The sequence below is a fragment of the Lampetra planeri genome, chromosome 54 (assembly GCF_965212315.1).
Source record: "Lampetra planeri chromosome 54, kcLamPlan1.2.h2, whole genome shotgun sequence".
In the NCBI taxonomy this organism is placed as follows: Eukaryota; Metazoa; Chordata; class Hyperoartia; order Petromyzontiformes; family Petromyzontidae; genus Lampetra; species Lampetra planeri.
In genome coordinates, this window is record NC_136160.1 from 8432097 (window position 1) to 8447336 (window position 15240).

The 15240-nt window shown below is 52.9% G+C and overlaps 1 protein-coding gene across 1 annotated transcript in view; it reads right to left on the bottom strand.

The window, feature by feature from the left end:
* Nucleotides 1-2264: 2264 nt before the first annotated feature.
* LOC144735237 (sodium-dependent neutral amino acid transporter B(0)AT3-like) overlaps nucleotides 2265-15240 on the bottom strand; it is a 47070-nt gene continuing 34094 nt past the window's right edge. Inside the window, exons 12-13 of the mRNA XM_078617726.1 lie at nucleotides 11286-11448; nucleotides 2265-9275 (exon numbers count right to left, since the gene is read on the bottom strand). Coding sequence (XP_078473852.1) covers nucleotides 8985-9275; nucleotides 11286-11448 — 454 coding nt within the window. The 3' untranslated portion in view covers nucleotides 2265-8984. The remainder of the gene's footprint in view (nucleotides 9276-11285; nucleotides 11449-15240) is intronic.

Genomic DNA, 15240 nt, shown 5'->3' on the forward strand with positions numbered 1-15240 from the left:
CGATGTCTAAATATTGCCACTGTGCCGACCTTCACAGGTTCTACTCGCTAACGGCACTTGCCCCAACAGTCTATTATGTCTGCAAGGGGGATATTTGTATTTGTCTAGAGCCAAACACACACATGCGCGCACGCGTGTACAGGAAACATCACCGCGACACAATTCAGAGCAAAGTTTGAGTCAATGGGTCTCTGTGCGAGTGTTATGGGTGTCTGTGTGAGTAAATAAATCTCTGTGTGAGTCTATGGGTCTCTGTGTAAGTCTATGGGTCTGTGTGAGTCTATTGCTGTGTGAGTCTATGGGTCTCTATGTGAGTATATAAATCTCTGTGTGAGCCTATGGGTCTCTGTGTAAGTCTATGGGTCTGTGTGAGTCTATGGGTCTCTGTGTTAAGTGTAGTGTACTAATTCACAGACACTAGTAGGATGCACTCTCTCTCTCTTTCATTCCGGCCTTCACAGCCTTAAGGGATAACCACACACCGGATCGGGACAACCAACACGCCGCCAGACCCACAGCTTGAAGAGGGCGAAGATCACGACGACGACGAGGGCACGACGAGTTCCACTCCAGCTCGCAGCCACCCCGACTGCGAGTCGGAGCTCGCCCCACATCCTGCCCAGCGTGGCCAGGCTCCGCCCTCGGCCTCGCACCCCTCTGGATCCCCCAGAGGTGCAACTGGGAGAACGGGCTGTTACCCATAATTCTATTGTCTACCAATCTCCCAGCAGCACGCGCTACAGTGACTCATTCCATGTCACTACATAACTATACGGGTCTCTGTGTGAGTCTATGGTTCTCCATCTGAGTCTATCGGTCTCTGTGTGAGTCTATGGGTCTCTGTTCAAGTCTATGAGTCTCTGTGTGAGTCTACGGGTCTCTGTGTGAATCTATGGGTGTCTGTGTGAGTCTATGGGTCTCTGTGTAAGTATGTGGGTCTCTTGAGTCTATTTGTCTCTATCTGAGTGTATGGGTCTCTGTTAAAGTCTATGCGTCTCTGTGTGAGTCTACGGGTCTCTGTGTGAATCTATGGGTATCTGTGTGAGTCTATTGGTCTCTGTGTGAGCCTATAGGTCTCTGTGTAAGTATATGGGTCTCTGAGTCTATGGGTCTCTATCTGAGTCTATGGGTTCTCTGTGTGAGTCTATGGGTCTCTGCAAGTCTATGAGTCTCTGTGTGAGTCTATGGGTCTCTGTGTGCATCTATGGGTGTCTGTGTGAGTCTATGGGTCTCTGTGTAAGTATATGGGTCTCTGAGTCTATGGGTCTCTATCTGAGTCTAAGGGTTCTCTGTGTGAGTCTATGGGTCTCTGCAAGTCTATGAGTCTCTTTGTGAGTCTATGGGTCTCTGTGTGCATCTATGGGTGTCTGTGTGAGTCTATGGGTCTCTGTGTAAGTATATGGGTCTCTGAGTCTATGGGTCTCTATCTGAGTCTATGGGTTCTCTGTGTGAGTCTATGGGTCTCTGCAAGTCTATGAGTCTCTTTGTGAGTCTATGGGTCTCTGTGTGCATCTATGGGTGTCTGTGTGAGTCTATGGGTCTCTGCAAGTCTATGAGTCTCTTTGTGAGTCTATGGGTCTCTGTGTGGCAAGGCCCGACCTGGCCACGATAGTCCTCCCGTGTCCCCGCACCCCCTCCCCGCCCCAGTGTTTTGCTCCTTCCTGCAGCTGTCGCCAGATCAGCTATCACAGCGAGACGGGTGACGCCCTCCTTGTGGGTCACGAACTTCTCACAGAGGCCAGTTAATTAGTGACTCGACTTCTCACCCACACACCCATCCACCCCTCCCCTGCCTCCCACCCAACTATCCATCCACCCACCCACCCCTCCATCCATCCATCTCTCGCATCCCATCCACACATTCCTCCTACCCAAGAGAAGGGGGGGGGGGCGATTGAGTCCAGGCGGGACCGATTCAGATACCCGATTACTTGCCACTGATGTGAGCCGTGATTCTAACTCAGAAAGCTGGAATCATGATGCGCTACTAACCCGGCGACCCAAGTTCGATTTCCGCTCACGCCACCACCAGTGACGATTATGTGAACCGGTTCTGGGCCTCCCCTATATCGACTCAGCCTCAAATGAGTACTTGGTGCGATGTGTAAATATTGCCACTGTGCTGACCCTCACAGGTTCTACTCGCTAACGGCACTTGCCCCAACAGTCTATTATGTCTGCAAGGGGGATATTTGTACCTAGCGCCACACACACACATGCGCACGCGCGTGTACAGGCAACATCACCGCGACACAATTCAGAACAAAGTTTGCCTTCTGCTTTTACTGGCGTTCGCTTTACTGTGGAAAACACGACCTGTTGTTACACACCCCACCACACAGCCGCCGTCAGAAATTTTCTGCGTGGCGGGCGACCGGAGAAAACGCTCGTGTGTGTGAGCGGGCAACACTCGAACCCGTACAGACGGGACAGGTGGAGCCCACCTGCGGTTGTGCTTCAGGGGGGTTGGCCAAGCGGTGGTCAAACGCAGAGCGAGGAGACTCGGTGGGGAGGAGGTGTTGTTGTTATTTGCGGCTTCATCTGTATTATTGTTATTTAGGCGAGCTCGGCTATGCTGTGCATTGGTAGAGCTGTTGAGGGTCTCACCAGCAGAAACCGGTCCAGAGGTTTCACTTGTGGTTGAAAATGATGGCACTCCCAGAAGGAATGCCGCGTGTGTGTGTGGCTCATGGGATGTGTAAAACCGTAACCGGGTGAATGAGTCGAGATAGAGGTTAGTGAAGGGGGTCCACGCGTCTGCTTAGTTTTGCTGCCCCTCCCTGGGGGGTGGGGGGGGGGTCACGGGATCGTTAGCCATAGGTCATAGGTCACGTGAGGTTCATCGCCAGCAGCACCACCACCGTCGTGACCCCTGGCGCCCCGGTGGGAGCAGAGCCGTCACTCGGGCTCACGGTGTGAGCGACAGGCGATGGCGTGATTGACAGGTGACGGCATGATTGACAGGTGATGTGATTGACAGGTGATGTGATTGACAGGCGATGTGATTGACAGGTCATGTGATTGACAGGCGGTGTGATTGACAGGTGGTGTGATTGACAGGTGGTGTGATTGACAGGCGATGTGATTGACAGGTGGTGTGATTGACAGGCGATGTGATTGACAGGTGGTGTGATTGACAGGCGATGTGATTGACAGGTGGTGTGATTGACAGGCGATGTGATTGACAGGCGATGTGATTGACAGGCGATGTGATTGACAGGTGGTGTGATTGACAGGCGATGTGATTGACAGGTGGTGTGATTGACAGGCGATGTGATTGACAGGCGATGTGATTGACAGGTCATGTGATTGACAGGCGATGTGATTGACAGGCGATCTGATTGACAGGTCATGTGATTGACAGGTGATGTGATTGACAGATGGTGTGATTGACAGGCGGTGTGATTGACAGGTCATGTGATTGACAGGCGATGTGATTGACAGGTCATGTGATTGACAGGTCATGTGATTGACAGGCGGTGTGATTGACAGGTGGTGTGATTGACAGGTGGTGTGATTGACAGGCGGTGTGATTGACAGGTGAGTGATTGACAGGCGATGTGATTGACAGGCGATGTGATTGACAGGCGATGTGATTGACAGGTGGTGTGATTGACAGGCGATGTGATTGACAGGTGGTGTGATTGACAGGCGATGTGATTGACAGGCGATGTGATTGACAGGTCATGTGATTGACAGGCGATGTGATTGACAGGCGATTTGATTGACAGGTCATGTGATTGACAGGTGATGTGATTGACAGATGGTGTGATTGACAGGCGGTGTGATTGACAGGTCATGTGATTGACAGGCGGTGTGATTGACAGGTCATGTGATTGACAGGTCATGTGATTGACAGGCGGTGTGATTGACAGGTGGTGTGATTGACAGGTGGTGTGATTGACAGGCGGTGTGATTGACAGGTGGTGTGATTGATAGGCGATGTGATTGACAGGCGGTGTGATTGACAGGTGACGGTGTGATTGACAGGCGGTGTGATTGACAGACGATGTGATTGACAGGCGGTGTGATTGACAGGTGGTGTGATTGACAGGTGGTGTGATTGACAGGCGGTGTGATTGTCAGGTGGTGTGATTGACAGGTGGTGTGATTGACAGGCGGTGTGATTGTCAGGCGGTGTGATTGACAGGTGGTGTGATTGACAGGTGGTGTGATTGACAGGCGGTGTGATTGACAGGTGAGTGATTGACAGGTGGTGTGATTGACAGGCGGTGTGATTGACAGGCGGTGTGATTGACAGGCGATGTGATTGACAGACGGTGTGATTGACAGGCGGTGTGATTGACAGGCGATGTGATTGATAGGCGGTGTGATTGACAGGAGATGTGATTGACAAGTGGTGTGATTGACAGGTGGCGTGATTGACAGGTGGTGTGATTGACAGGCGGTGTAATTGACAGGCGATGTGAATGACAGGCGATGTATTTAACAGGCGATGTGATTGACAGGCGGTGTGATTGACAGGTGGTGTGATTGACAGGCGGTGTGATTGACAGGTGGTGTGATTGACAGGTGGTGTGATTGACAGGCGGTGTGATTGTCAGGCGGTGTGATTGACAGGCGGTGTGATTGACAGGCGGTGTGATTGACAGGCGGTGTGATTGACAGGTGAGTGATTGACAGGTGGTGTGATTGACAGATGGTGTGATTGACAGGTGGTGTGATTGACAGGTGAGTGATTGACAGGTGGTGTGATTGACAGGCGGTGTGATTGACAGGCGGTGTGATTGACAGGCGGTGTGATTGACAGGCGGTGTGATTGACAGGCGATGTGATTGACAGACGGTGTGATTGACAGGCGGTGTGATTGACAGGCGATGTGATTGATAGGCGGTGTGATTGACAGGAGATGTGATTGACAAGTGGTGTGATTGACAGGTGGCGTGATTGACAGGTGGTGTGATTGACAGGCGGTGTAATTGACAGGCGATGTGAATGACAGGCGATGTATTTAACAGGCGATGTGATTGACAGGCGGTGTGATTGACAGGTGGTGTGATTGACAGGTGGTGTGATTGACAGGTGGTGTGATTGACAGGCGGTGTGATTGTCAGGCGGTGTGATTGACAGGCGGTGTGATTGACAGGCGGTGTGATTGACAGGCGGTGTGATTGACAGGTGAGTGATTGACAGGTGGTGTGATTGACAGATGGTGTGATTGACAGGTGGTGTGATTGACAGGTGAGTGATTGACAGGCGGTGTGATTGACAGGCGGTGTGATTGACAGGCGGTGTGATTGACAGGCGATGTGATTGACAGACGGTGTGATTGTCAGGCGGTGTGATTGACAGGCGATGTGATTGATAGGCGGTGTGATTGACAGGAGATGTGATTGACAAGTGGTGTGATTGACAGGTGGCGTGATTGACAGGTGGTGTGATTGACAGGCGGTGTAATTGACAGGCGATGTGAATGACAGGCGATGTATTTAACAGGCGATGTGATTGACAGGCGGTGTGATTGACAGGTGGTGTGATTGACAGGCGGTGTGATTGACAGGTGGTGTGATTGACAGGTGGTGTGATTGACAGGCGGTGTGATTGTCAGGCGGTGTGATTGACAGGCGGTGTGATTGACAGGCGGTGTGATTGACAGGCGGTGTGATTGACAGGTGAGTGATTGACAGGTGGTGTGATTGACAGATGGTGTGATTGACAGGTGGTGTGATTGACAGGTGAGTGATTGACAGGTGGTGTGATTGACAGGCGGTGTGATTGACAGGCGGTGTGATTGACAGGCGGTGTGATTGACAGGCGATGTGATTGACAGACGGTGTGATTGACAGGCGGTGTGATTGACAGGCGATGTGATTGATAGGCGGTGTGATTGACAGGAGATGTGATTGACAAGTGGTGTGATTGACAGGTGGCGTGATTGACAGGTGGTGTGATTGACAGGCGGTGTAATTGACAGGCGATGTGAATGACAGGCGATGTATTTAACAGGCGATGTGATTGACAGGCGGTGTGATTGACAGGTGGTGTGATTGACAGGCGGTGTGATTGACAGGCGGTGTGATTGACAGGTGATGTGATTGACAGGTGGTGTGATTGACAGGCGGTGTGATTGACAGGCGTTGTGATTGACAGGTGAGTGATTGACAAGTGGTGTGATTGACAGGTGAGTGATTGACAGGTGGTGTGATTGACAAGTGGTGTGATTGACAGGTGATGTGATTGACAGGCGGTGTGATTGACAGGTGAGTGATTGACAAGTGGTGTGATTGACAGGTGGTGTGATTGACAGGTGAGTGATTGACAGGTGGTGTGATTGACAGGTCATGTGATTGACAGGAGACGGTGTGATTGACAGGGGACGGCGTTATTGACAGGCGATGTGATTGACAGGTGATGTGATTGACAGGGGATGCGTAGATCCAATCTCCCGGCATGGCAGTTGAAACAAAAGCGCGAGATTCACAACAACAAACCCCCTCCCCCAGACGCCTCCCCGCGTCCACCCCGCCGAATGACCGCGCTCAGCACACCGCGGCAGGTCGAGTCGATGGGCAGCTCCGAACGAGCGTGGTGGGATAACGTGCGGGTCGCCCCGGGCCTGTGGCTCACTCCCAAAACCTCTTCTCCTTCTGCTTCCTCCAGGACCAACTGCGGCCCAGCGGGGACGAGGTTGCCACGAAGACCCCGTGGAGCTGGCTCGCTAAGTGGTGGTGGTGCCGGCCCTCCCCGCCAGCAGGGGACGTGAGCCAGCAAAATGTAGGCGCTGCGCCTGTACCTCGTGAGCGGACCCCACAGAGCCACGGGCGGTGGCGTCGATCTAAAACTGAACTATAAACTCCGTTGTAAAATGTTTCAGAAGCGGCCTGGCTATCACAAATTATAGTGCAACGAAGCTGCTTATCGTCACGTGGACATTTACAGCAGCCGACTAACTTTGAACGCGTGGTGATGTTGACTCGACATGTGGAGGGGAATCTCCGGAGGACACGGAGAAAAATCTACGCGACCACGGAGAGACACGCAGACTCAAAATATACAGCAGCAGGCGTCAGGGTGGCGTTGGACCCAACGAGCTCCTGCGCGCCAGGCGAGGGAGTTAACATCTAGTCACCAGAGCGCCGCCTAACCTCTGGACGGGGCTCTGGGCTCTCGGGTTCCGCCAACGGCAGTGGACATCGGAGTGCTCCTGTGGAGTGCAGAGTTGAGGTTGTTGGCGTTCAACTGCCCCATCAGGCAGGGGCCTTCAGGAAAGAATGAAACCTCCCTGGGAAGCTGCTAGAACATCTCTCTCCCCGGCTCCCGATGCCGGCGATACATCTGTGCCTCGCCAATGTTCTTGTTCTGCAACTCCGAGCAGCTGTCACAGATGATGCTGATGCTGCACAAATTCTGCCTGAGTTGGACTCCTGCTGCTGTTGCCAGCGCTGGGATGGAGAATCTGACTCCCTGCCCTCAACATACAAGTCAACAGTTTCTGGGCACAGGCTCAAAGCGTCAAACGTCCAGCAACAAGCAGCACTATTAGAGGGTTGTAATTGGTAATTAGAGTTGACATTTGAATAGAATTGAGCAAGGTTCTTATTATTATTGTAATAGAATGGGGGAAAGAGACGACGGGAGGAGGGGATTCCAGAGTGGAGAAGCGCGAGGGAGGTGAGGTGAGTGGCAGTGAGGTGAGTGGCAGTGAGGTGAGTGGGAGAGTGGCAAAGTGGGTAGGTGAGTGGATGTGTGAATGGGTGTGTGAGTGGGTGGGTGAGTATATGAGTGGGTGGGTGAGATGTTGTGATTTGTCGTGTGGTGGTTGAGCACCACGTGGTGGTGGTTGTGGTGCTGGTTGCACACCGTGTGCTGGATGAGACGACTCAGTCAGCGTCTGTACGGACCGAGTCCTCAGCACAGGAGGAGGAAGCCAGCGGAGTGAAGTTCACGGGAACGGTGACCACGGCAGTAGTAGCGACAGAAGAGCGACAGGGAGGCGACTGTCCGCTTGTGAGTGACTGGCTATTTGACACTGTGAGAATCGGTTTCATCACAGTTGGTCGGGAGGCTGAAAACCTGGGTCTGGATTCGAACCCCGTTTCTTGGGATCGAATCCATGCCACTGACCCGCTGAGCCACCAGCACACCGACATCAGCCCCCTCGTCTATCCCCCCGGGAGAGTCTCACCGAGTCTCAAGACTCTCGTCAAGTTGGTTGCAGCAGTCGGGGATGTGGGGTTGGTTGGCCGATGCCAGTTCCACTGTGGGTGTGGGGTTAGCTATGGGAGGAGAAGCCCGTGAGGAAACAGGGGGGCGGGGGGGGGAACGTGCGGGCATGCTAAGGCGGGGCAATGTTCCAGAGGTCATCAGAGACGTAACCACCGGCGATAGCGGCACACAGAGGACTCTTATCCCGCAGCCGCACACTGCCAGGGGCGGGCGGGGAGAGGAATTATTTCTCACCACCAGTGGTGCGTTAGATAGCAATTCTTACTCACCCCCTCACCACCAGTGCACCAGTGGTGAGTAACAATTCACACAGCAAGATTCAGCAGCGATCAGATTTGCGACAATTTACCTGAAGCTGCGCCAAGTATCGTCAGGACTAGCACCACAAAGTCAGAATCACGACACCTGAGAATCCTGTTTCATCACAACTCACTCTGTGTGAGTCTATGGCCTCTATGGGTCTCTGTACGAGTCTATGGGTCTCTGTGTGTGGCTATGGGTCTCTGTGAGTCTATTAGTCTTTGTGTGAGTCTATTGGTCTTTATGTGGGTCTGTATGTGAATCAATTGGTCTCTGTATGTCTATGGGTGTCTATGTGAGTCTATGGATCTCTATGTGAGTCTATTAGTCTCTGTATGTCTATAGATGTTTATGTAAGTCTATGGGTCTCTATGTCAGTCTATGGGTCTCTATGATGGTCTATGGGTCTCTATGATGGTCTATGGGTCTCTGTGATGGTCTATGGTGACCGGCCATTATGAACCGCACACCCCTTCGCTCCTCCTGCACCCATCTCCCTACACTTTCACTCCCTTGTCCGGTATCTTTCCCCCCCCCTCTTCTGAGCGCTTATCATCATCATCATCGTCACCACCCATGTAGGCCAAGTTGTCGCTTCCATCTTCATCGTCGCCCTTCGCCCCGGCCAGGGTGGTGATGTCCGGGATGTCGCTGCGGTGCCAGCGACACCGGATGAGGCGGTAGATGGCGACTCCCGGAATGAAGAGGCAGGGCAGGGCGACGAGCAGGACGATGATGAAGATCATCCAGGCCGGGTAGGGGAGCTGCTCCTTCTGCGGGAAGTCAGACTGCAACCGCCCGGCGATGAATGTGCAGAGAGGTGGAGAGAGAGAGAGGGAGAGACAGAGAGATGCAGAGAGAGCGGCAGAAGCAGAGAGAGATACAGAAAGACACTCGTGTAAACCTCTTTCCACTGGCACATCTGAGCTGAAACAGAACCAAACTGTGCTACACACGCCGGCGTCAGCAGTAATGCGATCTCAATTGGGGCCGAGCAGGGCCAGGGGCAGGGCTGATGGCGCGTTCTACGCGTGTGACGTTGGTTAGTACGCAGTGAGCACGAGCCACCTCCCCCGGTGTTACCCCCCCGGCGCGACGGTGCCACCCCCACGGCATCACCTTCTGCCTTCTCTGTCCATCATGGCCGACAAACGAACAATAGAAACGGCCTGCGAGCGAATCACCGACCACGCAGATGTCAGCCAATCACACGGCGCCGTGCTAGCCAATGTGATTACTCGATCGGTGAATCTCTTTCCAATGAATCCACGCAGTGATTAACCGTCGGTGAATCGATGCTCTAACGTTGCTGTCGGCTCGACTGTGAGCAGAATCGATAATGCAGACACCTCGATTCGGGCTCCACAAGACCAGGCATGGGCATAGACACGCCCCCACGAGGCAATGCCACGCCTACTTTCTTCTACATATGGGTAGATCGCCAAATGGTGATTTTGTGGGGTGTCTGGTTTGAGTTTTGTCTCACAGCGCCGCAGGGCTCCCTGCTCGCTCTTGGGGAGGTTAGCGGTTCGGCTCCACGGCCACCCTGGACACTGCTGCTGCAGTGCGCGTGCAGTAGCCTCCTGATTGTCTGCATGAAGGACGACCGCAAATAATTCAGAATAATTGAAGATCGCGTATTATCCAACAATATCCATTTCAGCGGGTCTCTAGGCCAAAAACTACTAATATAGGTAAAAATTATGTTTAAGGTAATAAAATGTAATTTGTTAATGAACAAAACTAAAAACTTTTGAAAAGAATTGACCGATCGATGCGCGTGCTCAGTGATAACACTTTCCTGCTCCCGCGCAGCAGAAGACTGCGCCCAATAAGTGGACAGCAGCAGAGCCACGCCAATCAACATCAATCGAACTCCGCCTACGGGTATAGAGATATGCAACTACTGTACTGTAGAGTGGATTTCTGAATAACTGGAGCAGATATTTGTTCGGTGTAAGCACGTGACTTGTAGTAAACATTTTCAAGAATAACAATGTGTAACCGTTATTAGATTATTAATTTGGGCTTAAGGGAAAATCTATTAGTCATCAATTTACGTCAAAATCTCAGGTGTGCGGTTAATCTGCAAGTTGGATAAACCAAACGCGGATAATCGATAGTCCACTGCACTCACTGTAACAGGACCACGACTGCCGCTACTTACACGCGCCGTCCGCATCACTCCCAGCGGACGTTAAAAACCACGTGACGTCCTTCACAAGAGGAGTGCCACTGTGTGCCGGCGGCATCGTCACGGTAAACAATTCTAAGAATGGATCGCACGGCAGCAACGTCACCCCCTACTGGAGCACCGCAGAGCTCGGGCAATGGCTGTTAGCGCCGGTCCTGGCTCTCTACCCGCTCGTCATTGTTACGTGATAGGCGACACGACAACACGTAACAGTGACACGTGACGTCACCAGAGGCAGTGCCATGTGGCGTCTGCCATTGACCAAAACGTCGTCTATGAGATACTTTTGCTTGTTAACAACGGCCACCGTTTGCCGCTAAGTGGTGGTGACGTTACCACGGCGCTCGTGACAAGCTAGGCGTGCTTTGAGCTCTTCGCGTGATGTGTTAAAAGCCCATTGCTGGCAGGAAGTCACGGGACAGACCCAGGTGCCATGTGACTTGACTGCTGTGCAAGGCGAGGTGCAGGAGGATGTCACGGCACAGACCCAGGTGACGTGGGCTGACCGACGAACACGCCAAGTTCCGTCACGTGCGCTCGCGTGACCGCGGTCGATCGACGGAGTGGCCGGTTACTATCCAGCAGCGGAGTACACGTGACTCACAAACTTGGGGTTCCAGGACTCGTAGGTGAGCGGGGTCTGGGTCTGCACGACGATGTAGGCGACGAAGACGACGACGAGCAGCAGGGGGCTGATGAAGCGCCACGTCACCATCCAGTAGTAGTTGGGCTTCCTCCCTGTCATGAATTTGAGGTCGCTGCTGAACCTGGATGCAAAGGTCATCGGGGTCATCGTGACGCGAGCGACCCCCACCACTCGTACCGTGTGTAGCTGTGTCTCTATCGCAGTCTCCTGCTTCTCACTGGCTCTTGGTCTCTTGTCTGCCTCAGTCTCCCTGTCTCTCTCATTGCCTCTCTCCCTCCTTGTTTCCCTGTCTCTCTGCCTCTCTCTCTCTCTGTCTCTCTCTCGGCCTTTCTGTCTCTCTCTCTTTACCTCCCTCTCACTGTCTCTCTCTGCCTCAGTCTTGACAGTAATAGTGATGTCATTCTATCACCATCATGATCGTCATCCAGGCATGGTCAGCCCACTGCTGGATAGAGGCCTGCATTCCTCTCAAAATCAGAATATCTATCCTGGAGAAATCCGATGAGCTATAAAGCTCTTTTTCACAGATGTCCAGTAGGGGTACGTCAGAAAGTTACATGAAACAATACAAATACTGTAACGATAGGAGTGCAAAGTATAGGAAAGGTAAGCAAATCACTAACATATAAATAAATAATCTAAAGCTAAACCATTTTTATCTTACCAGATAAGGCTCACTGAGCTATATAGCTCATTTTTAGCACCGACCTGGCCACAAATGATTGCTCAACGAAGTGGCTTATCACGTGGAAATGTATAGCAGCCAAATAATCTAAATGCGTGATGTGGATTCTAAATGTGGAAGGAAAAACCGGAGGACCCGGAGAAAAATCCACACGACCATGGGGAGAACATGCAAACTACAAATATTCAGCAGGCGTCAGGGTCGGGATCTAACCCCTGACCTCTTGCACACCAGGCGAGGAAGATGACATCGCGTCACCGTGGCGCCCCTTGAATATAAAATAAATAAACTATATAAGTTATAATTGCATAAGTACATCAGTTCGCAAGCTTGGGCAAGACAACAAACTGAGAGCAAGAACAGTCCCAGACCACACCAAGACAACACAATCACTCGATGAAATTGAACGTTAAAATGTCACCATCGACACACGGGCAAGGGCCACAGTTACACATCATACTGCCAAATGTGGCTCTATCCAGCACGAATGTTCTAATTTAGAATATTCCTTGAAGGAAGATGTATGATGTTACGGAAGGAAACGAGGTTGTTGTTCCAAAGCGTTGGTGCTGCAATGGCAAAGGCGTTGTCACCGATTCAAATTCTTGTTCTTGGGATAGTTAAAAGGCAATTATATGGATATCTTAACTTTCATGGGTTTGACAATGGGGTTCATGAATTAGCTAAGCATAGCACAGATTTTCCAAAAAGGAATTCATGGATGAACAAGGCCCAATGAAGACGTATTCTTGCATCGAGTGATGTGAGATTGGATTGAAAGTAGAGGTCGCAACGGCGAGTCCCGTACGGCACATCCAGAGTAAACCGAAGAGCAAAATGATAAAGCGGCTCGGGTCTGTTGAGTGATTCACTCGCAGCTGATCTGTAAGCAGCGTCACGGCAGCCAAACAGAGTGGGAGAATGATCATCGCTTCAACAATCTGCGATCCACCCAGGAGAACGCAGCCGCTCCTCACACGGGGAACTGTCTCCACCGTCGCTCCGTCTCCCAACCCGCGGGGGATGGTGGATCACCACCCTCGCTCCCGGGACGCTCTCGACCTCCCCTGCCCCCGCGTGGGGCGGTGCGGCGTGCTGGTGTGTGGGTGCTGGGGCCAGTGTGGTGGGGGCGGTATGGTGGGGTGTGGTGGGGGGCTGTGTGGTGGGGGGTTCGGTGTGGTGTGGTGCCGTGCGGGGAGTGTGGTGGGATGCGGGGGCGGGGTGGGGGATAAAAAGTCCCCGCCTGGTCTCCGCCACGCAGACGGCGGCGTCTGGCACAGACAGCAACACGCTCACAAACACTCGCACTCCCGTTTACACTCACACCCCCATCAGGAACACGCTCACAAACACTCACAAACACTCGCACACTCACCTCTATACTCACAAACACTCACACTCACCTCCACACTCACACACCCATCAACAACACAGTCACACACTCACACACTCACCTCTACCCTCACACACCCATCAGTAACACACTCACAAACACTCACACTCACCTCTACACTCGCACACCCATCAGTAACACGCTCACAAACATTCACAAACACTCACACACTCACCTCTACACTCACACACCCATCAGTAACACGCTCACAAACACTCGCACACTCACCTCTACACTCACACACCCATCAGTAACACGCTCACAAACACTCGCACACTCACCTCTACACTCACACACCCATCAGTAACACGCTCACCTCTACCCTCACCTCGACCCTCACGCACATATAAACACTCGTACACTCACCTGTACACTCACTACTACCTATATATACACACACACATAGACAAAGACTCCCCGTGTAGCCTTAACAGACTGTTGGGGCAAGTGCTGTTAGCGAATGGCACCGATGAAGGCCGGCACGGCACACGAGGGGGTGGGTCGCCAGCACCACGCCCGATAAACCTACACACACACAACTATAACACAGCCATAAATTGGCACATACTCTCACACACAGACCCATAAACACAACAGCCGCCATCAAATGGCAGAGACGTCACCCCGGCACTTGAGCCACGCCAAGTGCACTTTGGGGTCATTGCGCAAAGTGCCGAAGGCTCGCCAGCAGGTCACGGGATAGACCCAGCAGGTGCCATGGGTCGATGAATGGCTGATGCACCACCTGTGCTCCCTCCTGTACCAACTTGCACTGTTTTAGCCGCTCGGCGCTCCGCTCGTTGTTGTGAGCGTCGCTCCTCTGCCCTCTGCTGTTGCTGGGGGGCGACAGCCTCCAACTGCCCAGTAGCGACATCCTTCACGAGCCTCCCCCATAAAGACCGATATTGACACCATTGGCACGTCCACTCAGCTCCACGTCCGTCTGTAGCGCATCACTCCATCTCTTCTCCAGTCCATGCCGCGTCCGTTTAGCCCCCTCTATGCGGCTAAACAGAAGCTGCTTGGGCATGCGGTGGCTGGGCTTGCGATGGCTGGGCATGCGGTGGCTGGGCATGAGGTGGCTGGGCTTGCGATGGCTGGGCATGCGGTGGCTGGGCATGCGGTGGCTGGGCATGCGGTGGCTGGGCTTGCGATGGCTGGGCATGCGGTGGCTGGGCATGAGGTGGCTGGGCTTGCGATGGCTGGGCATGCGGTGGCTGGGCATGCGGTGGCTGGGCATGCGGTGGCTGGGCATGCGGTGGCTGGGCATGCGGTGGCTGGGCATGCGGTGGCTGGGCATGCGGTGGCTGGGCATGCGGTGGCTGGGCATGCGGTGGCTGGGCATGCGGTGGCTGGGCATGCGGTGGCTGGGCATGCGGTGGCTGGGCATGCGGTGGCTGGGCATGCGGTGGCTGGGCTTGCGGGCCTCGTGACCCAGCCAACGCAGCCTCGCCTACTCGGGGAGCTCACCGATGGAACTTTATTAAGATCTTTCCAGAATCTGAGCTCCTCACACAATCCAGCGTGGTCAAACTCTAGATGGATCGTAGTCAGGCTAGCCTGAATATTTTAAATAGGTGGAGATGTTACTTTAAAGGGCCCCACGTTTCGCAAGCATAGAGAAGGGAGTATTATGAATAGAGAAGGGAGGGCAAAACTGTGGCCAATAAGACCCGACACTTCATGTGGAGCGACATAAACATACTCATAAACACATACACCTGTACGAACACACGCACACACACACACTCATAAACACACCAAAGACCAATATTTCTGAAAAGTGACCACCTATTCGAGTTTCGCATGATTGACGAGGGGGTGGGTGTCTACAC